Source organism: Psammomys obesus, unplaced genomic scaffold (genome assembly GCF_907164565.1).
Source record: "Psammomys obesus unplaced genomic scaffold, mPsaObe1.curated_primary_1811, whole genome shotgun sequence".
Lineage (NCBI taxonomy): Eukaryota > Metazoa > Chordata > Mammalia > Rodentia > Muridae > Psammomys > Psammomys obesus.
The window spans coordinates 3,671,674-3,699,468 of record NW_026595981.1 but is presented as its reverse complement, the minus strand read 5'-3'; the positions used below and the strand labels follow the sequence as shown (position 1 = coordinate 3,699,468).

At 52.9% G+C, this 27,795-nt stretch overlaps 1 protein-coding gene across 1 annotated transcript in view; it reads right to left on the bottom strand.

Moving 5' to 3' along the window:
• The window catches only part of Sez6 (seizure related 6 homolog), a 38,106-nt gene extending 12,828 nt beyond the window's left edge, over window positions 1-25,278 (bottom strand). Inside the window, exons 1-4 of the mRNA XM_055619548.1 lie at window positions 25,115-25,278; window positions 4,508-5,170; window positions 3,893-4,026; window positions 2,735-2,795 (exon numbers count right to left, since the gene is read on the bottom strand). Of these exons, the coding sequence (XP_055475523.1) occupies window positions 2,735-2,795; window positions 3,893-4,026; window positions 4,508-5,170; window positions 25,115-25,169 (913 nt within the window). The 5' untranslated portion in view covers window positions 25,170-25,278. The remainder of the gene's footprint in view (window positions 1-2,734; window positions 2,796-3,892; window positions 4,027-4,507; window positions 5,171-25,114) is intronic.
• Between the last annotated feature and the right edge of the window lie 2,517 nt (window positions 25,279-27,795).

The window sequence follows — 27,795 nt, the reverse complement described above, 5'->3', positions numbered from 1 at the left end:
GTGTGTGTGTGTGTGTGTGTGTGTGTGTGTGTGTGTGTGTGTGTGTGTTGTGTGTGTTGGAGGGAATGGGCTGCTTTAGGGATGGGATGAAGGACCTAAAACCGTGGAGCCATGCCTTCCTGCTGCTCTCACTGCCCTCCCAGAGACAGGAAACCAGAAACTGCCCAGAACAGCCACCCCAACCCATCACACATTACTGATGCTCTCAGGGCTGGTCCTGACCTGGCCCAGTAGGGTAAGTTGTTCTGCCCATCAAACTAACAGCTGGCCTGAGAAGGCTGCGTGCCAATGGGGGCCACCTGGGCATGAGGGCAGGAGCGGTGGGCAGCTGTGCCCAGGCTCCAGATGGTACAGAGAGCAGCCAAGACAAGATGGAGGCTGGCAGCAAGAAGGCTTTTAGAATGCCAAATGTAGTGAGAGGCAGGCATCAGGCCCAGAATGGCCTGGAGTCCTCATGAGAGACTGGCTACCCAGGGAGGGCAGAGGACCATGTGGGTTGCAGGGCTCATGTCCTCTGTCCTGGAGCATTTCTCTGGATCTTTCAGGAAAGAGCTTAGCCCAGGGTCCAATGCTCAGCTGAAGCAAACCAGACAGACTCTTGAACCATGAAGGACCTGACCTGGCCTCCTCCTGGCTCAGACCCTCAGAGGGCATGGAGAGCTACAGCATCGTGGAGAAAGGAGCCACCATGGACAGATTACAGAGGCCTGAGATGGCCCAAACTGAGAGAAGGAGGCTTTCAGAGATTCTGGTATTCCCAGGCTGCACCTCAAACAAAAGAACAAAAGGCAGGCCAGAGTCAGGGGTGGATTAAGGGGCTGTCTCAGCGTGGAATCTGGCTGACTTGCTCTCATGTGCGCACAGGCACACGTGTGTGTGTGTGTGTGTGTGTGTGTGTGTGTGTGTGTGTGTGTGTGTAGTCGAGTGTGTGATTTGTGGATGCTTAGTACAATCCTTTCCCTGGCTCCTCTGCATCTCCCTTGCCCAGTTCCAACTCCTACACACCCTGCTGATCCTTGCAAACTAGAGGTTCACGCTGGGGTTACCCACAGTTGAGTCTCATTCCTGACCCTCATCTCTCTCTCCCACGCAAAGACACTGCCTTCTCGAAACATCCCTGGGCGCCTCCAGGGGACAAGCCTGTCACAACTGCTCCTTCCCAGCGCAGGCTGGCCTGTCATCCTACAGGCTTCACAATGGGCGTGTTTGCCTTTAAAGCCCTTCCAGGCTGGGGGGTGGCTAGAGCCTGGAATTCCACAGCCCTTCCGGTGGCCCAATCCTGCCTTCACTGAGCATCCAATGGCCACCGCTTATCATTTCCGCCCTCCTTGAACAGGGGAGTCTGCATCCTCAGTGCTCAGCCCAGAGCCTGGTACCTGGTGCTCAAATTCTGTTTTCAAAACAAACCTGTTAATCAAAGCCCATCAGTTAACGATTAACTGAATGATTTTGGGCAAATCCCTTTTTTTTTCTCCTAGGCCTCAGTTTGCCCAGCTACGTAGTGGGTACATTGGTCTATACTATCAGTAATTCTACAGGTCCCAAGTGGCCTGTGTGGTGTGTCCAGGAGGACTGGGTCTCTGGGAGGCAGCTGGAAATAGCCCCGACCTTATATCCTGCTGTTCCAGCTTTTGCTTTCCCTAGAGTAGGTGGAGAGCTGGCTGAGGCCACTCTGTGTCCCCTCCCCCGCCAACCTCAGATTTTGCCTCAGACCACAGAGTCCTCAAGGACGTCTCTGAGGAAGAGGTGGAGGGTGGCACCGCATGCCACGTTTCCTGATGGCACTCCAGGGCTGTGGCTTTCGTCTCAAGGTTGCCTGGTAACCGCGTTTGCATTCTGATGAAAAAGTGTGGCGGTGCCAGAAACAGGGCTGCCTGAGGGGTGGGCACCCGGGGTGGGGCTTGGACTTGGATAGGGCTGGAGTAGGGGAAGGCAGAGCCATCAGTACATCCGTCACATTACCTCACGCTCCAGGTTTGGGGGGGGAGGGGATGCGGGACCAGGGCTGGACCCAGCCTGGCCTAAGATTTCAGTTGGGGTAGCAGAGTTGAAGGACAGGCCAGTCCAGGTTTGCAGTGGGGTATCTAGCCTGGCATTTGCCCCCTCCCGTCTCCTTCCTCACACCTGCAGCTGGCACCTTCCACCCTGTGAGCCACAGCCGGTGCCACCTCTCATTTGGTGATGATTTTACATTAATTACCTTAATTAAGCGGTGCTGAGTGCTAATGGCTTGAGAGGGGGGTGGCTGTTCCTAATTGCCCTTTCAGTCAGCCTGGCATGAGGGGCCCAGAGCTTGGTAGAACAGGAATAAACAGTTGCAGAAAAAAAAGAGGGGGAGCCAATCTGGGTAGGGGAGGTCCTGCTTCCCTGACTGGGAGTCCTGAACCTGACTGCCCCAGAGGGGCTGAGCTGGAGGTGCTGCCTGGAGACACCTGCAGCTGGCCGCCTGCCTGGATCCAGGGCCTGGATGAGCTAGGACAGGCGGGAAGCAGGCCTGAATGGGTGAGCAGGGAGCATGGTAATGCTTTCTGGACTTCTGATCTCCCCCACTCCCCGCCCCCCGGGGCTTCCTGGTTCCCTGCCTGCTTCCCTTAGATAGGTGAAGCGCTTTGTTTCCGCTTGCAACAGTCTTTAAGATGCAGGTCAAATGTCCGTGGTTTTTCGTCCATGTCCATGTTGGTCCCTGTGCTATAAAGGCCCTCTAGCATGGTACAGTCTATCTAGGAAGGAGAACGGCGAGGGCTAAGGTGGTGGGTGATGATGGCCCGACACTCTGAGGACAAGGTGAGACGCCTCTGAAGACAAGAGAAAAGGGCATCAGTGCAGGGTCCCAGGTTTACCCCAGTGGAGGGACTGGCATGTGCAACCGGGGCTTGTGGGAGAAAGAAGCCATAGTCCATTCAGTCAGTTGCAAGCTGTTCAGAACAAAGATGGAGCTGGCCGAGAGGCAAGAAATAGCAGAGGTGGGCCCAGGATGCCCTGGGGCAGGGTGGGGGACAGAAGCACTACATTCTCACCTGAGAAGAGTGACTGCTGTGTTGGTAAGGGAGGGAGACAGGGAGCATGTGCAGTGGCCATCAAGTCCCCAGGAGGGGTGAGCGGTGGCCACACAGTGTTTGGGGTGATGGAGGAAAAGAAGCAGGGAGTATGAGAGCTTAGGGGGCAATTATGGTTGACAGAGTTCGAGGGTGAGCTGGTTGGATTAAGAGAAAAGGACTGGAGTACCCCATGTTGCTCAGGGGACCTGATCTTCATGGTGCCATGGTGGCCCTATTCCAGGTTTCTGACCTGATATAATGGGATGACAAGCAGGTTTGGGACGACAGAAAGAAAGATCTGGATTTGTGGAGGCTGAAAACCCATAGAACATCAGTGAGGACGTTCAGGCTCAGGTCTGGGGTGTTTCAAGCAGCTTCTGAATCCTGAGGGAAGGGTGAGCTGCCACGAGATTAGGGACAGATCTGAGCATGGTGTGGCTATGCCAGCCTTCCACCCCTCTGCATCCCAGGACCCAGCGCTTGCTACAGGAGAGGACGCTTTTTCGGAAGGAATGAAGAGAAGAACAGGCGCGAGAATGAGGTGCTGCAGCTTCTCCACAGGTGGCCCGGTGTTGTCTGCACCCCCACCCGGGGCTGAACCCCTCTGCAGGCTCTCCTAAGCCATTCATCAAGCTCTGACGAAGAGGCTGAGCACACTTGCTCTTCCCTGGAGCCCTCCCAGCCATTGCTGGTGGTGCATAAGACAGAATCCAACCATCTCCCAAGCCCTAGGCACACCCCCATCCGCCCACCCACCCACCCGGGTGCTACTCCTAAGCCTGTCTACCTCTCCCCACTGTAGGCCCCTTTTTGGGAAAGGGCAGTTTTGCTCTTACTGGATCAAGACCACTCACCTTGATCTCTACTCCATATCCAGGGTAGACAGAGATGTAGTAGAGACAGTCCAGGCCAACATCAGAGGGTAAGCTGGGGGCCGTGGGGGAATCCAGAGAGCCCTCTGGGCCTGAGAAATTCCAGCTACAGGGGCCTGGGAGGCAGGAGGAGACACTTGGCTAGGACCAGCTCTGGTGGGGTAGAGTCAGCTATTCAGTGTGTGTGTGTGTGTGTGTGTGTGTGTGTGTGTGTGTGTGTGTGTGTGTATACCACGTGCATGCCTGGCATCCAGTGAGGCCAGAAAAGGGCATTAGATCCCCTGGAACTAGATTTCCAGATGGTTGTTAGTGGCCATGTGGGTGCTAGGAACCCAGGTTCTCTGCAAGAGCAGCCAATGTTCTTAATGCTAAGCCATCTCTCCAGCCCCACAGTAAGGTTTCTACTGACCACTTTCCAGCCGAGGCTCATAGAGGCTGAATACAACCCCACAGGCTGTTACAGTTGGAAGAATCAGAACTTGAACTTGGGGGTAATCTGGTTCCAGTGCAAAGGGTAGGGCAGGAGCAGAGGCATTTAGGGGTCCTGGTGAGCCCTCCACCCTCGCTTGCATCCCTGCCGGCCAGCAGGTAGCTGACCTGGGGGCTGGACTGTGGTGATGGTGGTGGTAATGATTGTGGTGGTGGTCTCTTCGTCATCCCCTGAAGCTGTGGAGGTGGTGATGGTCCCCTCGATACCAAGCCCAGTGGCCTTAGACATGACCTCTGGAACCCAAGGTCTGCCCATGTCTCCAGGGCCCTCCTGGGTTGGAGTCCATGACTGGCTGGGGGGTGTGGTACTGGGTCTGTCCTCTGGGTACAGGGTGGGCACGGCCATACTAGGTCCTGCAGGTAAGGGAGATGTGATGTGAAGCTCGGGGGTCTCTGACTCTAGGTTCCAAGGTTTCTCCCTGGCGTGGGGCTGCGTGGGCGCCGCAGCCACGGCTGGAGTGGGACTGGTGAAGACTGGGCGGCTGTCCTGGTTGGTGAGGCGGGGAAGGGGGCTTGGCGTGAAGGGTGTAGGTGAGTCCGCCGGGAAGGGCAGAGCCGGCCTTGGCGCCTCCTCGCTCCGCTCTAGCCCCTCTTGAAGAAATTCCTCCAGAAGTGGGTGGTGGTTAAGGAGCTTGAGGGTGGGGGCTGTGGTGACGAAGTGGACGCCTCGGTCTGGCTGCTCAGGGGTAGGGGCTGCGGTCAGCTCCCCATCCGTCTCCCTGATGCCCATGGCTTGACCTTCCCCCACAAGCGGAGTCTCCGAGGAGAGTCCTGAAATAATAATGAATGATCAGAGGTTCTCCTGCAACGCCACAGTGAGCCGTATCCCACCCAGCACAGGCGGGAGGAGATCCATCTTGCTTTTGACAGAGAGCCTTGGAGAGTGTGCTCATTGTTGAGAATCATGGAGCTATAAAATTTTAGAGCTGGAAGCGAGGTGATATCGCATACTTCAAAGATGGCACGTGAGCTATCCTTTCTCCCCCCAGCAACCAAGACAGACATTACAAATCGATCATCGCACTATTTCCTGCTGTTTCCAGATCCAGCTTCAGAATCCTCAACACAGAATGCTAGGAAGCCACGACATGACAAACACATTTTGCCATTCCTAATGTACCTCAAAGGCCTTATTTTACTAATGAGGAGATGGGTCATGAAAAGCTAGTGCTAGGGCGGAGGTTGTAGCTCAGCTGGTAGAATGCTTGCCTAACGGGCATGAAGTACTGGGTTTGAACCCAGCACTGTATAAACTAAGCATGATGGCTCACACCTGCATCCCCGGCAGAAATATCAGAAATTCAAGGTCAGCTTCAACTGCACAGCGAGTTTGAGGCCAGTGATACATGGGATTCTGTCTTTAAAGAAAAACAAAAACAAAAAACAAACAAACAACAGAAAAGCAGGTTCAGTGGCCTGTTTGGTTCCAGGATGCAAGAGGCAAAGGGTTTGGGGCAAGCCTGGTCTACATAATGAGTAGGATAACTAGGGCTACATGGCAGACGCTTGCTCAAGAGAAAAGAAAGAAAATAAGAAGGATGTGCCCTGTTCAGAGTCACATAACTTGTATAAATGAGCAGACAAGGATTTTAACAAGAGTGATATCCTCACAACAGTGACTTTTCTAGCTGAAATTACAAGACATTCAAATTCACGTCCTGTTTCCAGTGAAACTGGTGGTCATTAGTTTCAGGAAACGTATCACATATTTGGAATTTTATCTTAGATTTTCTCATGCTTGGCTTCTTTGCTCAGTCCCCAAGAAATCCCACTTCTCTAGCTTCTCATAAAATGATTTCTCTCCTCCCTTTTTCTGATTATTATGTTTTCTTTAAAAACAGGGTTTCTTGGCTGGAGAGATGGCTCACAGTTTAAGAACACTGGCTATTCATCCAAAGGTCCTGAGTTCAATTCCCAGCAACCACATGGTGGCTCACAACCATCTATAGTGAGATCTGGTGCACAGGCACATATGCAGACAGAATGTTGTATAAGTAATAAGTCAATCTTAAAAAAAAAAACAAAAAAATAAACAAATAACAACATCAACAAAAACTGGGACTTCTCTATGTAGCTCTTGCTGTCCTGGAACTCCCTATGTAGACCAGGCTAGCCTCTTACTCCAAGAATAAGATCTGCCCGCCTCTGCCTCCAGAGTGGTGGCTGGGAGTAAAGGTGTGTGTCATCAAGCCTTTCCTGATTATTTTATTTTATTTTTTTATTATTAGTTACATTTTATTAACTCTGTATCCCAGCTGTATCCTGCTCCCTCATTCTCTCACAAACCCCCCTCCCTCCCTCATCTCTTCCCTGTCCCTTTCCAAGTCCACTGACTGGGGAGGACCTCCTCTTTCCTGATTTTTATAGTTCTTCTAGAGCAGTAATGTTAGTAGAGTGGGGAGGTTCAAGTTCTGAAGTAGATATGGCTTCCGATCCTTTCCACTCCATTTCTCTGGGGCTCTGTGCTCTGGGTAAAAAGCCTACATCCTCGAAACCTTAGTTTTCTTATCTGTACAGTGGAGCTTCATATTTATTATTGGTTATGAAAATGCTGTTTCCTTTTTCTCACATGACATGTCTCACTGAATCCCCCCTTTCTCTTATTTTGAGACACAGTCTCACTCCATGGACCCCAGACTGGCCTGACTCTCACGATCCCCTGCCTCCCATGCATTATCACACCCTCTAGTTTTTGTTTTGTTTTGAATCTTTCTTAAGATGCTAGGCAGGGTCTTAAACACAAATAGAGTGGGGTGCCATCCCTCCCTCCATTCGTGGCATATGTCCCTGATCAATTTTGGTAATGTCTTGCTAAAGTCACATGAGACTTCAGAATCCTTCTCAGCATTTATCTTAGGCAGCTATTACCAACCAATCAGGCTACAAAAAATGAGACTTATTTCCTATCTCTGGTCAGCAGTGTAGACTGCTCTGCTATTGATTATGTTGAGTCATTTAGCCACACCACTGAAGAGATGACGCACACTCTGCTCGTGGTCCACTAGGCTCCCTAGATCCTTAACTGCCAAGAAAAGGTCAGTGGATGCTGGTTCCACATTCAGTTCCTTCAAAATTTTGTCAGCTCTGAGAGGGCTGAGGGGATATTCAGCCCAATCTCTACAGCTCTCAAAATGGCTGCTTCGAGGCTCTGGAAAGGAAGTACAACTGGGGTGAGGTGGCAGAGGAGGTTGGCTCCTCTACACGTCTGCTGGTGGGCTGTCATTCATTCCACAGGCTCACGCCCACCTCATGGATTGGCAGGCATGAAGAAGTGGCAGATGGGCTACATTCTGTTCAGGAGACCATCGCAGCTCGGATGTGTCAGACAAATGGGAGGAGGGAGAACACTGGGGTGGGACAGGTTGGAGGGCTCTCCATTCTTCTGGGTCACAGGGCCCGGGCAATCCAAAGCCTTGAAAAACCTGGACCAACCGCTACACCCTGAGACGCCCAGGAAAGTAGCCCATCTGTGTCCTGGCATTTGTGCCAAGCACTGATATCACAGTGTCCAAACTAGATACCCGCCCAGACTCATATCCCCCAGAGCAGATGGTCCGACAGTGCCGGGTGTCTTTCATCTAAATCAGTGACGTGGGGGAGGGGACTGTAGTGATAGTACCTGCGCCAGGACAAGGCTACTTCCATTTCCCACCCCAGCCCCAGATGTCGCTCTGTCTTTGCCAGGTAAGCAGTGACTGTTCTTAGGACGACACACAGGCGGCAGCCCCTGGAACTCCCTGTTTTCCAGGGGCGCCTATGAAGAGGCGTGCCCCGTGGCTCTCAGGGTGGGTGCCGGTGGGACTCTTCCTTGGAAGAGAGAGAAAGCACACAGAGAGCCTCTGCCTCAGGAAGTGACCACAGCTGGCACAGCTCTCCTGCCAGCAGTCAGGTGGGTGCCGGGCAATGGAGTGGAGCTAATGGGCACCTCCCGTCACTGTCGATTGAGCTGATTGTGTTATCTAGGGGGACCTAGCACTTGGTTAAATGAGATCGAGATAGCATATCAAACGAGCAAATTGATTCCCAAATCGGCTGCCACTTGTTCCCTGCGGGAGCCACCCACGGTCGGCGAGGGTAAGATAATCTTTGGGAGATAGGCCGAGTCTGCAGGAGGTATCCCAGACACCCGAGTGACGGCTGGAGGTCCCAAGGGTTGTGGTGAAGAGTTCAGGGCGACTTTAATATTCAGGGGCCGACTCAAGGGCAGAGGGAATGCAGGGGCCAGCGGAAGGAGGTGCTGAGGGTCCAAACTGCCTAGCCAGTCTCCTTCAAGACCTTGTATTATTATTATTACTATTGTTATTAGTAAATCTTGCTATATGTTCCAAGATGGCCTAAAGCTTTGTTTTGCTTTGCTTTTATTTATTTATTTTTTTAAGACAGGGTCTCATGTAGCTCAGACTGGACTTGTATTTGCTACAGTCAAGGGTGGCCTTCTGCTCATGCATGGATCCTCTTGCCTCTACCACCCAAGTGCCAGGGTTTCAGGCAAGTGACAGACATCCCCAGCAAGCGTGCTCTATTTAACTGACACGGCCACGCGGTGATAGAGGAATCTTCCACGTGTGTTAAAGCCTGCAGCTGGGCAAGGCAGAGACTCAGCCAGTGCTGGACCTGAGAGCCGACAGGCGACTCTCTGGGTCACTCTTGCTTATGTTGACTCATTTAACCCCATCACTGAAGAGATGACGCACACTCTGCTCGTGGTCCACCAGGCTCCCTAGATCCTTAACTGCCAAGAAAAGGTCAGTGGATGCTGGTTCCACTCAGTTCATACAGAATTTTGTCAGCTCTGAGAATAGTCCTGGTCTTTACAGCTTTCAAAATGGCTGTGTGAGGATTGGAAACAAAGAGAATAGGGATGGCGCCCAGTCATGCTGATCTGCAGCAGAGAGGAATGAGGCTCCCACCAGTGAACACTCTAGCCATTTGAAGAAAACACAAGTGAGCAGAAAGGAACGGATCCATCCCGGCCCTAGGGAAGGTGTCTTGGTTGGAACCAGAAGAGCCCCACTCCATTCCCAAAGCACATCTGAGTCTAGAACCCAACCTAACTTGTAGTACTAGGGTACAGGCACACAGACCTTGCTTGGCGTCAGCTCAGCCGCTTTAAGGTCACCTCTGCCTTTGGGCATGTTTTAATCCCACACACCTTTAATCCCAGCACCAGGGAGGCAGAGGCAGGAGGATTTCTGTGAGTTTGGGCCAGCCTGATCTACAGAACTACTTCCATGACAGAAGCCCTGTCTCGAAAAACAAAAGGAGGAGGAGAGAGAGGAAAACGGAAAAGCTTGTCTCCCCTGAATGCTCTAGATAGCAATGTCCTGGCAAAGGTATATGTAGCGGGGAGCAGCCCAGGAGGATAGGAAGGATTTAGCTAAAAGAGAGGTCTCTTCTCTTGGGGGAACAACAGTTCCTGTTGGGTGACGATGTGTATGACCGCGGGGCATGCCACAAAACAAGCATTGTCCTGCCTCATTCACAAAGAGGGCAGTCACCTCTAGGCCTTGCTCATCCCTGGGGACGAAGCTGGGAATACAACCAGATAAGCCTCCATTATCCACACCTGCTCTCGGTGCCTGGCCACAGGGAAGAATTCCCGCCGCTCCCTGTGGAGCTCCAAGGGGCTGGGGCGGCCCCTGAAACGGTCTGGGTCGGGGTCAGGGAAACGCGCCCTCCGGCTGCAGTCCCCTCCAGCAGCAGCGCTTCCCAGCAACCCCCAGCCCTGGGCGTTGCGGCATGGGCCCTCCCCCCGCATTAGCTCTTAAGCTATGCAAATAGACATCGGAGGGAGCCCTGTTTAAAGTATTTAGACGAAATGAAAAAAGGCTTTCATCGGCACTAATGAGCCATTCAGGATGCCTCCCCAGTGGATTCTCTCCCGCTCCGCCTCCCGGCCCCTGTGACCCCCTCCCCTCCCGCCCCTCTGAGGAATAGAAGTCCCACCTCTCGGCCCCAGCCTGGTAATTCCCCGCCCTGTTTTCGCCCCGTAGAGCCCAAAGAGGGTGGGGTCCACCTAAGGCCCGTGTGTCCCACACCTGGCAGGTCCGGTTCAGGATGGGAGTCTGGAGCCCTTTTCAACTCCTGCTAGCTAAATCTCAACGGCCTCTGTCTTGCAGATAGGTAAACTTAGGCTTTGGCCCACAAGGCTTGGTGAGCAGCGAAGCTGGAAGCGTTCTGCTGTGTCTCTTGCTGGAGGATTTGCTGTCCTCCAATAATGTCCAGACAATAATGCAGCCTCAGGACTTCCCCTCCAGATGCAATATTGCATCTGGAGAGTTTTCTGGACCACACAGCCAGAAGCCTTGGGTTCTAATTCCAAAACCGTGCCTCACTACCGCCAACTGTCTCCCTGTCGGTGAAGGGAGGACATTGAATTCTGAGAGGACCCTCCTGACAGACAGGGCTTCCACCTACCAGCCCCGGCCCTATCTTCTACAAGGTGCAGTTGTCTGTCTTTTCAAAGCCCAGTGTAGGCAGGCCCCAGCCTTGAACCCGACTCCTGTCTCAGAGACATGGCGAGGGGCCCTCTGGTTCTGGGATGTGTTCAGGTGAATTCTCCCATCATAGGGTAGAGCCAATTCTCAGTTTGGAGGAGGGAGTATGACAACATGGGGTCCAGGAGAGCTTGGGGATGCCGTGGACAGGGAGCCCACTGCTCTAAGTTCTAAAGGTTGAGCTGGCCCAGCATTGGAAGAATGAGAATTTAATGGGATCCATTTATTATCCCATAAAAATTAATGAGTTTATTCTGGAGGTTTCCTGGCCCCTTTCAAGTTTTAATAAGGGATTAGTGAGGGCCTGGCTCTGCAGACCCCTATTATCCCAGAGTCTGAGGGAGGGAAGGGGCCCTGTGCTTCAGAGAGCATGGGTACCCTAGTCCTGACAGAGTGGTAGCCCAGCTCTGCCTCTACCAGGTAGCAGGTAGAAGTGGGCAGGCCCACAGGGCCCTGAAGTCTGGCTCTAAGAGCTGATTCCACACTTACCCCCCCCCCACACACACAGTACCCAGCCTCCGAATAGGTTCAATGCCGTGTATCTGCGTGTGCTGGCAGGAAAGGCAATAGAACCCTCATACTACACATGGGGGAACTGAGACGGGATAGGGTTTTCTGTTTATTTATTTGCTTGTTTGTTTATTTTAGTTTTGCAAGACAGGGTTTCTCTGTGTAGCCCTGGCTATCCTGAACTCATTTTGTAGACCAGGCTGGCCTTGAGTTCACAGAGCTCTGCCTGCCTCTGCCTTCCAAGTGCTGGGATTAGAGCTGTGGGCCACCACCACCTAGCTGGGATGTGGTTTTTCTAAGGTTACAAGAGCCAGATACACACTTCCTGTTGTGGTCTAGGGCCAACAGCTGGGACTGATAACAGGTGCTATCCTCACTGCTTTCCTCACCGCTTGCCGTATGGTGACTACACTGTCAGCAACTCCTCTGTCCAGGGACATTTGTGTCATTATCCCAAGAGATGGGCACTCAGGGGGCCCAGAGTGGTTAAGTAAGGCACTCATGATCACACAGAGACCTCGGATTAGAACCCGCAGCGTAGCGCTGTTGGCTGCTCTCACTGAGCCTCCTATCTCCCCAGCAGTCTGGGTGCTGTTATGTAGGGCATCTATGTGGGGAATCCTGCAGCTTGCTGCAACAGGGGAGGCTTGGTGGTGTCCTGGAGGGGGAGTATTTTGAGGTAGGCACGGAAAAAGAGATTTTTACATCAGAGCAGGTACCTTCTCTAATACCCCACTTGCTCCCGTTGGTCCATCCTCCTGCTGTGCTTTCTCTATCCTTCTGTCTCTTCCCATCCTTCCAGGTGCAATTCCTGTCTCCTCTCTGGATGGCCATCTCTGCGGCTGTCCTCTGACCTCCTGGGATACTTTTTGATGGGCCTTGAGTAAATGATTAGTTTGCACTGTAGCGCGGATACAGACAGCATCACCTCTCTCCCCAGGTAACTCTGCCCACAGATGTTGGAGCACCCAGCGCCTCCTAAGTGACCGGGAGCAGCTACTGACTTCTTTCAATATCTTCAGGTCATCCTACTGCCAGACGAAGGGACAGCATGGGGTTGGCGGGGAGGTAGTGGCACAAACCAGGAGTCAGGGCAACCTCACCATGATCTTGCCCCTTGATAGGTGAGGCCTGGTGCTGATGTCCAAACCACTTTGCCAAACCAAACCTCCACATCCTATCAGTAAAACGGAGAAGGGTTTAGGGGTGCTGACTATTCTTATGTATTAGAACACTGTGAGCCATGAAGGGCTTAGTGTGTGGAAGTATTGCAAACTACTGTTTATCCAGCATTTACCACCTGCCCAGTGACATGCTAAGTACTTTACTAGAGGCAGCTCACTGAGCATCACATAGTTCTACAGTTAGGAACGTAATCACCCCATTGTATGGTTGATGGAACAGAACCAGGGAAGCACAGTCCCCAAGACTATCAGTTTGCACATAGGGTGCCTAGCCCCCAAGCAGTACTTTTTGTGATTGATTTTTTTTTCTATAATAGAGATGTTTTAAAGTTTTTTTTTAAAAGAGTTATTTATTTATTATTTGGTGTATATGTTTGTCTGCGTGTAAGTATATGCACTGCATTGAGTTTGAGGCTCACAGAGGCCAGAAGATGGTGCCAGATCCTCCTAGAACTGGAATAGTAGGCAATTGTTAGCTGCCATATGGGTTCCTCTGTGAGGGCTGAGACTGCTGAGCCATCTCTCCAGCCCCAGGTTGCTGGGAGCTTGATGGGAAATTCTGAGGGCTGGATTTAAGGGGATTTTGACTTTATGGCAGGGACATTTGGCCTCCTGTGATCCAACCGAGGCGGGCCCAGGCATGTATGTGAGTCCATCACAGACCTCCACCAGAGCCATCTTCCCTTCAGAACTGCTGGCTGCTCTTCATGCTTGGAATCTTTATTTCACATTTTCTGTATGAAGAACTGGAGGCTGAGAGGCAATGTGGATGGACCACCCTACTTCATAGGAAGGTAAAATGGCCAGGAAGGATCTGCCTGTCTCACAGCTGCTCCTGCAATGGTGGTCGCTTTGTTGCTGGCACATGTGCATGAGGAATAGACATGTGTTCATCTGGTAGCACGGGTGCTTGTGTGTGTATGTGTGTGTGTGTGTGTTGTGTGTGCATCTGTGTGTGTGTAAGTCTAAATACATGCACAGGCCACTAGTCATTACCATTTGTCCTTGCTTATGAATATCACACCCTAAAACCTTATGCTCAGAAAGTGCTAGGACACAGCAGAAGGAGATATTGTTCCCACAAAGGCTGCTGTGGCCCCTTATTTTAACTGTCCCTTCCTGGGACCCTAACCTGACCTATCCCGGCGATGAGATAGGGAGAGGGAGGGGACGCAGCTCTGGGCTGTGGTCAGGCCAGCCCTTTTCTCTCCCTTCCCTCCTGTGAGGCTGTGATCAGGTGCCCAGGGTGGAAGGAGCTCCCTGCTAACTGCCACGTTCTGTGCTTTCCAATTTAAAATCTAATATGGTCTTGCCACTGCAGAGCTGGGGGCTGGAGAGGTGATTAATGAGGCCTGTGCTACAGCGTCACCTGCTGCGTTCTACACCTTCCCCTGCGGCCTGGTGTCCCCCCTCCCGTCTGCCTGCCGGCCTGGGGGACCTGGAGGCCAGAGCTCTGCCTGCTCACTAGCGCTTCCTGGGGCTGAGGCCTTAGAGCACTGTGCTGAGAAGTAGGGGCTGTTGAATTGGTCCCTGCCCCTGGGGCAGAATGCAAGCAGTGGAGGAGCCTCTTTCTTTGCCCTTGCCAGTCTAATCTACTGTTCCTCACCTTGACTGAGTTGCAGCAAACAAAGCAGGGTCTAGGTAGACATAGAGGCTGGGTATCCTCACCTCGTGGTGGGGTTTCACCCCCTCCATCCACCTGCTGCCCCAACCCCCTTCTGCCTGGGGTGTTAGGCAGGAGACAAAGGAGCTATCTGCAGGTCCCAAGGCAGAGATAGAGCAGAGGGGCAGAAGGGCATGGCTCCGAGCTGGGTGTTCCCTCCTCTAGAGCCAGCCCAGTCATTACCAAACCATTGGCAGCAGCAAAGACCGTATTTCTCTGAGTGGCAAACCTTGGAAATGTCAGCCGGGGCAGGAAGTCTGCAGAGGCAGGAACGGTGTCCTCCCTGGAACCAGCGGCTGGACCATCTCAGCCAGCCCAGAGGTAAAGCTAGGGGACAGTGGTTGATCAAGAAAGGAACAGCCATCCCCCCCCCCCGATTCTGCCTCCTCCCCAACTCCAGACACCAACCATGGATCATCCATTCCAGCCTCAAGGCCAGCAAAACAGAGTCACAGGGTGACAGGGCTGGAGAGCAGCAACCTTCCTAGGCCCTAGAGCAGGGTCTCTGGGCTGCTGCCCTTCTTAGCTCCTATCCCATTGTTCAATAGCTAACTCCTCTAAGGCCATTCCCAGCACATTTGTCCACCTCTGGGAAGGATCTCTAGTGTCCATGGCGCCAACGAAGGAACTTACTTTGTGCATGAGGGCCGAAGTCACACCCCTAACCCAGTCATCTTTGCTGCATCTGGTGGAACAGGGATTCAGAAACTGCAGATGAGGACAAACCCCAGGATTCCCTGGTTCTCAATGCTGAGTTGGGCTCAGGCACCTCCCTTCTCTGGTTGAAAAAAAGTGTCCGCTCTTAGCTGTGGAGGCCTTGTCGGAGCCCTGGCTCTAGTGTTGCTGCACCTTGACCACTGATGGGCTGTGCGGCTTTGAGCTTGCCCTGCCTTCTCTGGGCCCGCCTGATTTTTCTCAGCACTTGGTTCTTGATTCTTCAGGAGTCTTTAGGTGGAAGGGACAGTTACAACTTCCCTGTTGTTGGTGCCCAACTCTAGGAGTTGATAGAGCCTCCTGGTAGGCACGGTGGGAAATCATACCCCATTACTTGCCACTTTCCTTCTGTATGGTCCGGAGCGCATCTCCTTGTATCTAACTCTTGGTCAGTGTTAGCTGAGCATCAGGAGTTAGGATATGTGAGCACATCAGTGAGGGTGTATGTTATAGCTTGTTTTGTGTGCACTCCTGTTATGAACGTGCATGCATGGGTACCTGTGCAAATGCCAAAGCATGTGTACATGTGAGTGGCGCACATGAATTATATGTGTGGCCCTGTGGCATGTTTGGGCATATGTGTGCATACATGTGGAGGGCTCAGGTGGGGCTGGAGGACCCTACAGTTTCTGGGTATCTGCTCTGCTCAGGCTCTGGGTCACTCACTGTTCACTCGCACTAGGTGGTGACCCCGTCCTACAGGTGCGGAAGCCCCGCAGAGCTGACCTGTGGGAGGTGCTGTACCTGGGAGGCGGGCCTAGGACCCTGAGATCAAGACAGAAGGATAGATGCAGAAACAAAAGGCTTCTGAGAGCTAAGACAGGCTGTGCCCAGAAGTAGGCCTCTCTCTGAGGGAGCTGGGGCTGCCTCCCTTTTCTGGTTCACCGGTTCAGCTCCTGAAACTGCTTTGTTCTGTGTGCTCCCAGCTGAGACTAGCTTCCAGGGCCAATGGAAATAGCAATGGGGGTGAATGCTTCTTCCTTCTGGGTTTGGAGATAATGATTTGGTAGTGGCCTGTGAGCCTTAGCTTGGGCCTGAAACCCCTCCAGGAAGTGCAAGATATCAGAGGACCCTGGATGGGTAGCTTCAGTGGGCATGCCTCCCCGCTCTCTGCTTCTTAACATTTCAGCACCCCTCTCCACCTTTCCCAGCTCCTGAGGGGGCTGCCAGCAGCTCCACCTTACTTCCCGATGAAGTAAGACAGAGCGAAGCTTTGTCTTTGGGGACTTGGGGGGGGGGGGGAGCAGAAGGGGGGTAGCCTCAAGGCCGTCCTCCAGCAGGTAGGGAACTTTACTTGACTCATGCCACATGCTACCTGTGGACTAGCCCAGGCTATTTTTTGCCACTGTGTTTTTGTGGGACTGAGGGAAGGGACCTCAACTTCTGAGCGCCCCAGTCTGTGAGGCTCTCCAGGCTCACCCTGTCCCTCCACTTCCACAGAAATCTTCAGCTGGGGAAAGGAGAGGTAAAGAGCTTCTAAAAATAGCAGCATCTATGAGCTTCCTTGAGGGGTCAGTAGAGCCCAGGATTGGGGAGGAGGGGAATGGAGTGGGCTGATGGGAAGGGGGCCAGAGCTGAGGTGTGATGTACTCATTCCATAGGCCACTGCCCCAGAATGCACAGACAGGGAAAGGTGGACAGGCTAGGCAGGCATGCACAACCAGGGCTACCTGCATGTCTAGGCTGTTTCTCCCCCAGAATCTTAAGGTTGCTATGCATACTGGGTTGTTCCAACCCCATCCCCCATCCCTCCTATCCCAACCTTGCTTTGACCTCCAAATACTCTGTTGAGCTGGATGGATGGACACCTCTATCGCTTCAAGATGCCCCTATCTCTTCAAGTTTCTGCTGCTTCAAGCCCAGGGCAGGGAAGGCCAAGGAAGTGCCAGAGTCAGCACGGGGTTACAGGTACAGCAGGGCTTATACTTAGGAAGCAGCCAGTAGTCAGGGCTTTTTCTTAGCCTGGGCTATAGGCACAGAGGGATGGGAGATAAGGAACCAGATTAAGTAGGGTAGAATAGGGCTCTGCTACAGGACAGGCAGAGCAGGAGGAAGGAGAAAGAGATCTAGATAAATAAATGTTCCAGGGAGCTCCTTTTGCGTGCCCCTCTGGTACCTCCTTCACACTTTTGCCTAGATGTCGGTGGTACTTTGATCCTCAAAATGTGACTTTCCTCCAGTTTCTTTAGCCAGCCACAAAGTAGGGTGTCTTGAGAGGAGGGAGACTGCCAGCTGTTGGACCAGCTGTTTCAAATCACCAGCACGTCTCCTGTCTGAATATAAATAATGTCTGCGACGATGTTGGCAGAACAGGGTGCCAGGTGAAGACCCTTAAAAGGTCCACAAACCCAGGCTGTCTCTCTGAGACTGACTCTCATCTTGCAGACCTTGAGCTGATGATCACTTCTGACCCAATAGCTCAGCCCTGGCCTGGCTTCCTGGGTCATCAGGTCCAGGCCCTCCAAGTGACTGCCTGACCCCCTTTTGGAGCCTTGTATCTCCCTGGCTATTGGAGAACCCTCTCTTCAAATAGAGCTTCTAGTTTCTTCTGAGCCCTTATCCTCTCTGATTTCCTTTGATTCTGTGATTCTGTGCCTGTGCCGTCTACAAAAGAGGTGAGATAGAATCTGGAACCACGAATTCCCACTGGCACAGGGAGGTGGCATGATTTACCCAAGGTCACCTAGGCACCCGGAGCCAGCACAAGGTTTAAACTGGGGGTGGGAGGAGGTCCTGACTCCCTGATTAGCTTCTGTGCTGTTGGAATTTTTCCTGATATGCAGCGTGGCTCCCCACACTGCCTGATTCTCCAGGCTCCAGGGACTCCCTAGGCACCTGCTGGCTTGTGGGACCCTGGCCAGACACTCAGCAGGTGGCTGCTTGGGGGACAAAGAAGCTGGTGATCCGCTGCAGAGCTGGGAGGGAGAAAGGAGCAGGAAGAGGCTGAGGGGGGAGCAGTGTAGATGAATCTGGCCCGAGAATGGGGAGAGCAGGAGGAAAACAGCTCAGTGGTTTGGGGGCTTTCTGCTGAGCTTCCCTAAATTCTGTCCTCCCTGCCTGATGGGAGGGAGGGGCTTGATTGAAAAGAGGACAGCCTTTAGGGAGGGGACAAAAGGGTTGAAGGGGACGTAATGAGGTTACAACCAGGGGATGGCCATTCTGGTTTAGCCCTTGGGGATGCACTTTGGGGGTGGTTACCCACAATTTGGATTATGTTGTTTGTTTTAGTGACAAGCCTGTTATAGGGATTTTTTACCCAGACCCAGCAGAGATGGGCTGTTTCCATTATGGTTTGGCCTAGGGACCTCAGAGACGTTCTGAGATATTCTTACAGAATATGGTGAGTTCCTGCTCCACGTGAGAAACTGAGGTACAGAAGGATTCCTGGTCGGGAGTCATACGTCCTGAAGTCCAGCGTATTTGGATCCTGTAGGTGGCATGTGTCATGCCTAGTTCATTCAATTAATATCAGAGGAGAAGAAAAAAAATTCAGAAGTCTCCGGAGAGATAGAGAGATATCAGGAGTGGATTATTATTATTATTATTATTATTATTTTCGATTGTCTTTTTAAATTATTTTTTTAAGATTTTATTTATTTATTATATATAGTGTTCTGCCTGCATGTACACCTGCGAACCAGAAGAGGGCACCATGTGGTTGCGGGAAATTGAACTCAGGATCTTTGGAAAAGCAACCTCTGAGCCATCTCTGAACCATCTCTCCAGCCCCTTTATTTTGGGTTTTCAAGACAGGGTTTCTCTGTGTAGCCGAGGCTGTCCTGGAACTCACTCTGTAGAACGAGCTGGCCTCGAACTCACAGAGATCCATCTGCTTCTGCCTCCTGAGTACTGGGATTAACGGCGTGGGCCACCACGACCTGGCTGCTGATCTTATTTATTAATGACGTAGCTTGTCTCTAAATTAAATTCCTTTATTCAGGGCTTGTGTTGTGGTCTTGCTTTTGATAGGCGCTACATAGTGGGATGGCTGAGTGTGTGTGAACAGCTGAGTTCTTGACGGGTAGGATTTGCTGGGTGATCAGGAAGGAGGAGGCGGGAGAACAGGAACAGACAGAAGGAGAGAATGGCGTTCTATAAAGGCAGGACCAGTTAGGGTTCATATGTGGTCTAGGCTTTAGCTAGCATCCTCACCAAATCTCCTCCCCTCCTTCCCATGCTTACCCAGTCTCTGCTCATCTCCTGGCAGAGCCCCTTGTTCTTGCTGGGCTCAGCCAGGACCTCCCACCTCACCCCTTCTCTTCCTGCCAGACACCCTGCCAGCAAGGCTGCGGGCTCTGCAGCCAGAGCCGGGGATTGTTGTTGGAGATGTGGCAGGTTTGTTTGCTCCCATGCCCTCTGAGAAATCTCAACAATCAATGGCCAGCAACACTCTGCCTGCAGCTGCAGCATCGATCTTCTCTTCGAAGGGCTGGCTGCTAGACAGCAGGTAGGTACTTGGGAGGAAGCTTAGGCCTTCCATCTTGAGACTGGGCCTTGATAGAGGCTGAGGGGGTGAGATAATCCAAGATGCCAACACAGGTGGGACCAGTTCTCTCGTTTATCAAGGCCTCCAAAGGGCAGAAGTCACCAAAGACCATTGATCTTTGGACTGAGATGTTTTAGTCCTTTGCCGTTAAGAATAGAGTATGATAAAATGTCTGTAACTTGCCACAGTAAAGACTGAGAGTAGACATCACCAGGCAAGCAACTGCCAAGGCCAGAAATGTGATAGAAGAAAGTTACAGAGTGTTTATGTCTTGAGCCTGTCAGATAATATGAGCTGGAACTTGGCCTATGAAAGGCAGGTAATAGCTTCCATTTCATGGAAATGATATGAGGGGCAATGGGAAATGTATACAAAGCACTTAGAGACCTTGCCGTATATTTGGTCCTCATAAGCATTTGCTGTTATTATTGCTGCTTATATTATTTGAGTAGTGTGTTCTGGGTTCCTATTTGCCTATATTACCACTCTTCCTAGGCTGAAGGAGACAGAGTGCTGGCTGATGCAAGACTTTGTAAAATAGGCAGGCACTAGAGAGACAGCCCAGGGTAAGCGACTTGGTCTTTTCCAAACTCAGTTTTCCCTTCTGTAAAGTGGGGGTAGCATCCTCCTAAGGTGAACATTAAATAGAAAAGGAGTAGAAAATGCTTGATAAGTGAAGCCTTGCTCTCTGTGGCTAAGGGTGTTCTCTGGGCCTGCCCTCCCACTTCAAACCATGTTTGTTCAATGAGCAAATGAATTATGCACTGAATTGTTAGATGGCTGTACCCCAACACTTGCTTTCTGTAGGAGCAAGAAAGGTTCGTGGACCTGCGTTGCTCTCTAGATTCTTCTTAGGCATTCACTGCCCTATTCAAGGGCATATCTGATCTCAGAGCTCCATATTGGTCTCTCCAGACCGTGTGGTGATGGTTTCTGAAGCTTGAACGGATGAGCGCACTCCAGAGCTTTAGTCGTTAATTTCCTATAATGCTTCCATCTCAGCCAGACATGAGCTGTAGGAGAGGATCTGGAAGGCTGGGCCCTGCGCTCTCCTGTGCTGATTTCTACCCGTGCAATTCTTACAAATTTCTTAACATGCATTTAATGTGTGCCACATGCTAGGCCCTGGGCCACTGGGGACACAAGCTGTGGTGGCACTAAGGGATGACTGAGAAAAAGCTTTACCATATTAAGAATGGCCACCAGCACCCCTCACCCCCAAAGCACCTAAGGCTGATGGCATGACAGCTTAATTTGTAGAAGGAAAAAAAAAAACTAAGTAAAGGCTGTAATTTACAGGCAGAATAATTGGCCAACTGTTAGGAAAGGGGGAAAAAAATCTCAACATACAATCTATATAAAAATAGTGTGCTTGCTACGCAAACTCAGCTTTGAGATTCAGTCCCAGCTGCCCGGGCCCCATCATTCCATTCTAACCAGGCAGCTGACCCCTCAGTTTTTCCTAAATAGGCATTCTGGAGTTGCCAAAGATATGGGGGTAAGCAAGACAAACGTACTGTCCTCTTTTCTGGGTTGTTGCTTCAAGCAACCAGGCAAAGGCTCCTGATCCCACAGTCTGGGGACCAGATGGGGGACCAAACAGGCAGTGGGGCGTGCATGAGTCCTCTGACCAGGCTGGAAGACAGGCCATAGAGCAGATGCCTCTTGCCAGTTACTCAAGTGCCAGTCAAGGCATACTTGAAGCATAAAGTAGAATAACCAGGGGGAACTGAGAAGGAGGGGAAAAAAACCAACCGAACAAAAACAGGTGGAAGGAACATCGAGAGCCCAAAAGCCATTGAGAACATCAGCTGAAAAATTGATGCCGAGATTCCTTTGACCTGCCTGGATTAGTCATCTTTCCGGAATGATGTTGCTCCCTGTTGGAACTGGCTTTGGGGACTTCATAGCACCTGCTTTCTACCTCCTGGCTGTGGACTAGGGCTGGCAACTTTTTTCCTCTTCTAGGTGACTCTTGTTTATAGAGCTCAGCCCCTCACAGGTGAAAATCTAAGGTTGGCAGCCGGTGGTGAGTTTCACGCACCTTTATAACCAAGACCTCCAGAGAGTGGAGGTCTAGCGAAGCCAAAGACATGGTGGGCTGAGCTCTTCACCATCTGGGCTGATAGCTTCCTTTACTGAAGTTACACCTATTGTTCTCATTTCTGTCCATGGAGGTTGGAGGGTAGAATAATGAACGCTGAGAGTCTGCCCAATGTGTGTGTGGGTACAGGGTCCCTGAGCTGAGACCTATCTGGCAGAAGGGCTTGGCTGGGTCTAGGAGAGGTGGAGAGAAGGACTGGAGGGCGCAGGAGTGCCTGGGACTGTGCGAGAGACAGGGTAAGGAGGTAGCCTTTTTGACAGGCGCCTCTGTCAGGCACCACGGAGGGGCACGGAAGCTCAGTTTCTAATTAAGCCCAGTCCCATTGTCTTTTTGCTCCCCATTAGTGCCCCACTGCACCCCCAAGGCATTTTAAGCGGCCACCCTGCTGAGGAGACTGGGATAGCCGCCAGGGCCTGCCAAGCTTGATTCGCTCAGGCCCGTGAGGGGCAAAAAGCCAACTCCGACTTCTCTTCAGCTCTGGACGGTCTCCTCAGAAACCCAGCAGGGGTTCCCCGCTTGCCACCTCCACCTCTGGGGCTCTGAGCAGAACCCAAGCTATCTTCCACAGAACCTTATCCCCAGCGAGAGTCCTGATCCTGAAGAGCCAGGCTACAAAGCGGGGAGTGAGAAAGATCCGGGTTTGGCCCCTGGACTCAGCGGCAAGCCCTCAGAGGCCAGCACAACCGGAGCTCCACCTCCAAGCACCGATTAGCATTTTAGGTTAAGTCAGTCCCCCAGTTAACCCTTGCAGCAGTTGAGGATCCTGATAGCCAAATCCTCCCCCTCCCCACTACACCCCAGTTTCTGGCATAATAAGCAACTGAGGCTTGCTGTTTCTGCTGTTTCTGGTCCTCCCCCATTTTTTATTTACCACGCCCTCAAGAGAGCTTAGAGAGATGAGATGGAGCCCTGGGTCCAAGGTCACATAAGTACCAAGGTAGCTTCTAAACTTCGAGACCTAATCCCACCCCAGTCCTGGCTGCTTTTACCTTCACAATCTCCCCAGGCCACACTCGCACACGCAGAGTTTAATTAACTTTATTGATATTCAGAAATTAAGAGAATGACTAAAGGTAATTGCTCATTAAAAATCATTAAACTGACACAGCAGGCCTAGGCAGGCACAGCTCCCACGAACTGTCTTCTCCCCCACTGTGGCAAGACTTCCCTGGCACTTCCCGTGGGTTGGAGAATGCCCCATAGTCTGTGATGCCTGTCATACCTGGAACCAATTACATCTAAGAGGCTGCAAAAGAAAGAGGGAATTGAGCCCACGGGGCGGGGCATCATCCATCTGTCTCCTTGGGGTTCAGGGCCTCTGCCTCCCTTGTACTACTGAAGGTTGAAGGTTTAGACTGCGGCTGACTGCATCCCGAGTCCCTTTTGTGAGCAGAGCTCTGAGGTCTCCTGGGCTACCAGGCTGCAGGGGTGCGTCCTCTGGCTGAAAGACATACAGCCTAAGGCCTTTACTTCTCAAATCACTCGCTTACTACAGTCCAGGAACCCCAGGTGGCCAGGTGAGCTCCCTCCCAAAGGAGAGGCCTCAGAGCCCTAATGACTAACTTTCCGTTTATGGTGAAGAGGTAGGAGCCTCCTGACCACCCAGCTCTAGGTCCAGGCTTTCTCACACGCCAGGCCTGCCCCTGTTTCCAAATGCTCTCCTTCTACCTATAACACCCATAGAAAGGCAACCCCACAGCACCGGAGAATCTAATGAATCACAGAGGGACGCTGGCTGGGGACAGAGACTTCTAGCCAGAGTGGGTAAATTCCTCCCAGCACGAGCCTCCACACCTCCAGCCTGGGCTGAACTGGCAGCCATAGCAGCTTTCTTCCTGGAGACCTGTGGTCTCTCTCCAACATGCACGAGACTACACCCTGGCTGGCGGAGGCTACACCCGCACTGAGGAATTGTCACCCCAACACTCAGGGCTCCTGAAGTGCAGACATTCTGGGAACTGCAGAGCCCAGATCACACCCTCAGACAAGGAAGGACTCCCATCACCAGGAAAGAGACACAAACTCTGCTCCAGGGAAGGAGCCAGAATAGTAGCCAGACCCCATACAAAGCCCTGAAATGCAGAGAGATGTCTTTAGATTGCTGGCCCAGGAGATGGATTTCTTTTCATCCCTTCCCCTCGCTGGAGTGGGGCTTGTGAAATTTCTTCCTCCTTCCAGCAAGGTGAACACACAATTCCAAGTTTTTCCTAGCCCTAGGAGGAGCCAGCGTGGGCAGCCAGGTGGGCTGTGCAAAGACATGGTCTACTCGTGGGTAGAGCTAGAGGTTCAAAGATGTGCTCTCATGCCATCTGGGCAGGAGAACAGCTGCTTGGTGCCAGCCCGGCCCCAAACAGCCCTAGCCTGGCTGATCTGACCTCCAAACTCTAGTCCTAGGAAGATGGAGCCCGAAGGTTACAAACTCGCCTTCCTCCCTCGTCCACAGCAGACACTAGGAACTATAACCATATGGGGAGGGACTTCGAGTCTCAAGTCCAAGTGCGATTTCGCGGACCCCACCAGGCGGCCAGTAAAAGTCAGAGAATGACCTGAGCATTTATAGACTCCGAGACCGCCTGCTTCAGGTTGGGCTTGCATCCTTCCTGCTTCCCCACTCATCTTTCCTCCAAACTCCCCTGCCGCCTTCTCCAAGGCCAAGCTTTTCTTGACCGAGACCAATGAGTTGGGACCTGGCGTTCTGGAGCTGGGGCAAGAGCTGAGCTCCGCCAGTCAGCCTGCAGCTCCGGGGTCGATAGGACCGGACAGAAAGGTAGACCCGGAGGGAGGCAGCGCTCCGGGCGTGTGCGTGTGGGCGTGTGTGCGTGTGTGCGTGTGTGTGTGTGTGTGTGTGTGTGTGTGTGTGTGTGCAAGAAAAGAATTCCGGGGAGGGCAGTCAGTCCCAGGACATCAGTTGCTGCAGCCCAGAGAAGGGCGAGCCTGGAGGGCTCCCGGGGTCCCCGAATGTCTCCCCAAGAATTGTGCTCTAGGTTCGGATTCTGACAAGACAGAGAGAGGTGAGAGACGTCCGGGTCCAGGGTCCCGCCACCTCCCGACCCGGTTCGTCTGCAGTGAGGTTGCGAGGGGCCCCAGAATACGCGGCAAAGTCGAGCGAAGTTTGGAGAGCGGCGGGGAAGGCGAAGCGGCGGGCTGCGGGTTGGACTGTCCGGACTCCGCGCCCGCGCCCTCTCCCCGCCCCCCCGCGAGGCGCCCGGGCGCCCCTAGACGCCCGGAGAGGAGCGAGGCAGCGCGCGGGCGAGCGCGTGTGTGCGGGGAGGGGGTGGCGTGATGAATTGCAGCAGAGAAATCCCATTAGATCCGGGGAGATGATTAAAGGCGAGGTCTCGGCCGGGCGCGGACGGCGGGAGCCGCGGCCGCTTCCCGCCCGGGGAGCCCGCGCCCCGCCCGGCTGGGTCGGCGCCGGGGACAGCGCAGCCGGCGGGACGCGGTGCTCGGGGGAGACGGCGGGACGCGCGGAGCGAGGCGCCGGGAGGGTCCCGCTCCCCCGCCCCTGGGGGTGGGCGCCCGCCCCCGTCCGGTGGCCGGACGCTCGGGTCCCTTACCGTGAGCCGGGAGCGCCAGCAGCGAGGGCAGGAGCAGCAGGGCTGCTAGGCGCATGGTGCCGCTGGCGGCCGCGCCCCGGATCGGGGCCGCGGCTGGGGGACCGGGGACTCGGAGAGGCGTGGGCGCAGGGGGGGCAGAGCCGGTCCCGGAGAGAGCCGCGGGGCCGCCGCCGCCGCCGCCAGCGCCTGACAGAATCAGCACCACGGCCAGCGCCTGGCGTCGGCGCCGGGGATCGCCGCGCGGGGCTGGGGGCGGGGGCGCGGGAGGAGCGGCTTACCGTAAAGTCTCAAGCAAAGGCGCAGACGACCCAGAGGCAAGAGCACAGGCTTTCAAAGCCACCGCCAGCCCTGGAGAAAGGACTGCCCTGCCAACGTGGCACACAACCTCCCCCCCGCCCCCCGCCTTCCCGAGCTGCCCACACCCAGCCAAGCTTGTCACCCTCTCCCGGGTTAGCAGCCTACAAAGGTGTGGTGTTCTAATCGGATTCTTCTTCGTTAGAGAGAACAACCCCTCTTCTCACCTCTCTCTCCGCCCCATCCTGGTACCTGAGAGCTCGGAGGGCGAGGGCGACCTGGGAAGAGGCACACCAGCGAGGCAGCTGGTGAGCCAGTCTGCCCTTGTGGCAGCTCCATCCTGGGCCGATAATGAAGACGGCTTTTGAGCGTACAAAGGACAATAAATTATTACTTTGCGCTCAATAAATGCCAGGGCTCCAGGCAGCTGCATCAGCAGCAAACTGTGCTCACAGAAAAGCTTAATTATCCTGATATTATGGTTAAAAGCCAGTGGCACTTGTGTCCTGGGGAGACATTCTCCACTTGGTAGGAGGCTACTTGGGTCAAGCTGCTGAAGGCAGCACCCTAGGGCCTCATGCAGCCCGATTTCCAGGACCCGTTTCCTCTATCCCCTCTGTGGGACCAGAACAGCCACAGTAACACAGGTCTTTTATGCCAGTACCAGCTTGGGTCTTGGGACTGATGGAGAAAATGGAATGAGCATGAGAATCAGGGGTCTTTATGTTTTAGTTTTAAACTTTCATTTAATTGTCTTGTTTTTTTCTTAATGCTAGGAACCAGGGCCTCCCACAGATCTCGTACTTGAAAGGGTACCCTACCAGTGAGCTACACCTTCTGTCCACCAGAATTGTTTCAGATACAGGGAAACTTGAAGGAGGAGCAGTAACTATTCCAACATAGTTGGAGTAGTCGATAGTACAGAAAAATAAGGTTTCATGACTCTTTGTCACCTGAGGAGCCCTGGTAAGCCCCAGGCCAACAACAGGCTAGCCACAGCTGTGTAAAACCTGAGGCTGCTATTCAGACCTAAGGGACACAGTCAGGCCTGGTAGAGGGTTTTAATGGACTCAGCAGGACAGGAGCATGTGGCTGATGTTGGTATCTGTAGAGGAAGAAGAAGGTGACCACTGCTGCCTCCCTTAGAGGACAGCCTTCTGTTCATTTCCGTGTGAACGTGGGTCAAGCCCCAATTGTTTCACTGCATTTCCTCCATCTCATCCTGGAAGTGGGTGACTTCTGACCCAGCTTTCATTCCTCAGAGTCTTTGGGTCCTTACAGTCTTCCAGTTCTGCTCTTTTGATTCTCTGTGGATCATCGTCGGGCCTCTGGGGAACCTCCTTGCCTGTTGTAAAGAATCCCAGGCAGCAGGTGGCATGTGAAATTATCTGGGGAAGATGCTGGGAGAGGATTGTTGAACAGTTGTTCGGAGAAGGAGAGAAAGAGGAGAGCAGCAGAAGGATGGTAGGGAGGGAAGCCTTTGATGAAAGGATGAGAAATGAGGAGAAGCCAGGAAAGAGGGGCTCAGGGGAGGAAGAACAAGAATCGCCAGCTGAATCGGGGAACAAGCACAGAGGTGGCTCACTGAAATCTGGAAACTGGCAAGAGTGTCGGGGGAGCCTTTCTTCCTTGTAGGCGCTCCTGAGAGTTTCCCGCCTCCCTGGGTCCTTCAGGACTACACGACTCTGGGAGAAGGGTGTGAGCCACAATGCAGGATGAAGCTTATACAGCGGGATGGTTCCTAGTGACTTAAAGGCTGCTGGCAGTCTCGCAGTCCCGGCAGTGAGGCTCTGTGGGAGCTGCAAGGTGAACAACCTTCCCTACCACCTGGGCACTCGAGAGGGAGTCCATTGGAAACCACAGACCCAGAATGTAACAGCCTGCCCTGAACCCAGAGCACGGGCTTGTACTGCATGATTAGAGTAATAATACAGCTTGCTGCCACTCTTTCCTGAGATCTGGCAAACATGGCTTATGTGGAATGGGTTCCTAGCAAGGCTGAGGCAGAGCCTGGACCAAGCTAGGGAGCAGTAGAGTTCTTGGTAAGCCTCTTTCCTCATGCCTTTCAAAGGGCCCATTCTTCCTAGACATTGGCATTACCTGCAGCCAAGGACAAATAAAATGTCCAAGGGGACATTCACCCATCTCTTCCAAGGCTTGCGGCCTGAGAGTTTACTCAGTTCATACACACGTTTGGAAGTGGCAGGGGCCCATGAGATGGCTCAGCAGATAAAAGGCACTTGCTGTCAAGACTGAGAACTGGAGTTCTATTCCCCAGGCCCACATGGTAGAAGGGAAGAACCAATTCCCAATTCCTGTAAGTTATTCTCTGGCTTCTGTACACACACACACACACACACACACACACACACACACACACACACACA